The following is a 1,326-nucleotide window of genomic DNA, read 5'->3' on the forward strand; positions in this document are numbered from 1 at the left end:
AAAGCCTTAAAAAGTGACTATAGATCAGACTAGTGGTTGACCAAAAGCTGATTATATATGTGTTTATGTAGTTAATGGAAAGAATCAGTTTAATTACTGATGCTAAATGACTTTAATCAGTATTGATTTTGTATAACTGAAAATGCCCTGTCATGGTGACTAAATGATACAGCATTTACAAAGCAAAGCTGTGCAGTGATCATGGAGCTCTGCCCACTGTTGAAGCAAACCAGATGTTGTTTGTGGTTTTGGTGTGCACTTAGTGACTTACTGCACCAGCTCCAACAAACATTATTTTAAATGTGTTCTTTTCTCATAATTTTCAGTAATCTGAGTTGTTATACTTGTGTAATACAGGGACAAAGAGAAACCAAGGAAAGCGCAAACAAGACAAAACAATTTTATTTAAGTACTGACATTCATATGAAAAAAAGAAACAAAGCAACCAAATAAAAAACAGTTTCTAAAAGTATGAAATGTATAAAACGCATAGTATGCAACAACTAACAGTTTAAAACAATTGTCTTTACAAAAACTGTTTTAAGTCCTGATTTAAATGAACCAATCGTTTCTGCACATCTCACGTTTTTAGGGGGTTTGCAGAGCTAAAGAACACGGAACTAAGTGCTGATGGTAAATGCAGAGCTTTAAAATAGTTGCTTTGTTCCCAAAACACCCTCATTTCCTTGTGTGAAGTAATGCAGTAACCTTAATAGTTACACCTAATCAGTCTGTTCAATTCTAAAATTATTGCACAATTAAAGGTGTGAGACCACAAAGATTTACAGTTTTAACTCAAACTGCCTGAACTGTGTTCTTGCCAGACTATCAATGACACACCTTGATTTGCATCAGAGAAAACAATGGCCTTCACATTGGACATACAACAAACAAGAAAGGCAAGGAATAACTGATTGTGTAAAAATGATCCTACTTGTTTGTCTTGAAAACCTTCATCCATTTCTATATAATCCTGGTCAGAATGAAGACGGAGGTTAGAGTGGTTGACTCCTTCAGGACAGGTACGAGACGAATCACTTTAAATTCAGATGAACTGAACTAAATCCATAGACTTTGTTGGTTGAAGTATTTTTGACATTTATTTCATTTGATATTTGTTCAATAAATCTCATATTTAACTTTTATTCCAGGACCAACCATGAGACTGAAAAGCTACTTTTTTCTTTTGGTGAACTTGGCAGTTTCATCAGCGCTCTCCCTCCCTACGGTAAATATTATTATATTTTATATATATAGCTGTTGTGTTATAAAGTATTAAGCGAAAAATGTTTGTAACCTTTACACATGTTAAAAAAAAATATATAT

At 33.5% G+C, this 1,326-nt stretch overlaps 1 protein-coding gene across 1 annotated transcript in view; it reads left to right on the plus strand.

Annotated features, from left to right (window-relative positions):
- The first annotated feature begins 533 nt into the window (after positions 1-533).
- The window catches only part of LOC106938467 (meprin A subunit beta-like), a 29,449-nt gene continuing 28,656 nt past the window's right edge, over positions 534-1,326 (plus strand). The window contains exons 1-2 of the mRNA XM_015020527.1: positions 534-1,022; positions 1,152-1,228. Coding sequence (XP_014876013.1) covers positions 983-1,022; positions 1,152-1,228 — 117 coding nt within the window. The 5' untranslated portion in view covers positions 534-982. The remainder of the gene's footprint in view (positions 1,023-1,151; positions 1,229-1,326) is intronic.

Source organism: Poecilia latipinna, unplaced genomic scaffold (assembly GCF_001443285.1).
Source record: "Poecilia latipinna isolate Pla-1442-1.1 unplaced genomic scaffold, P_latipinna-1.0 Scaffold2600, whole genome shotgun sequence".
Taxonomy (NCBI): Eukaryota; Metazoa; Chordata; class Actinopteri; order Cyprinodontiformes; family Poeciliidae; genus Poecilia; species Poecilia latipinna.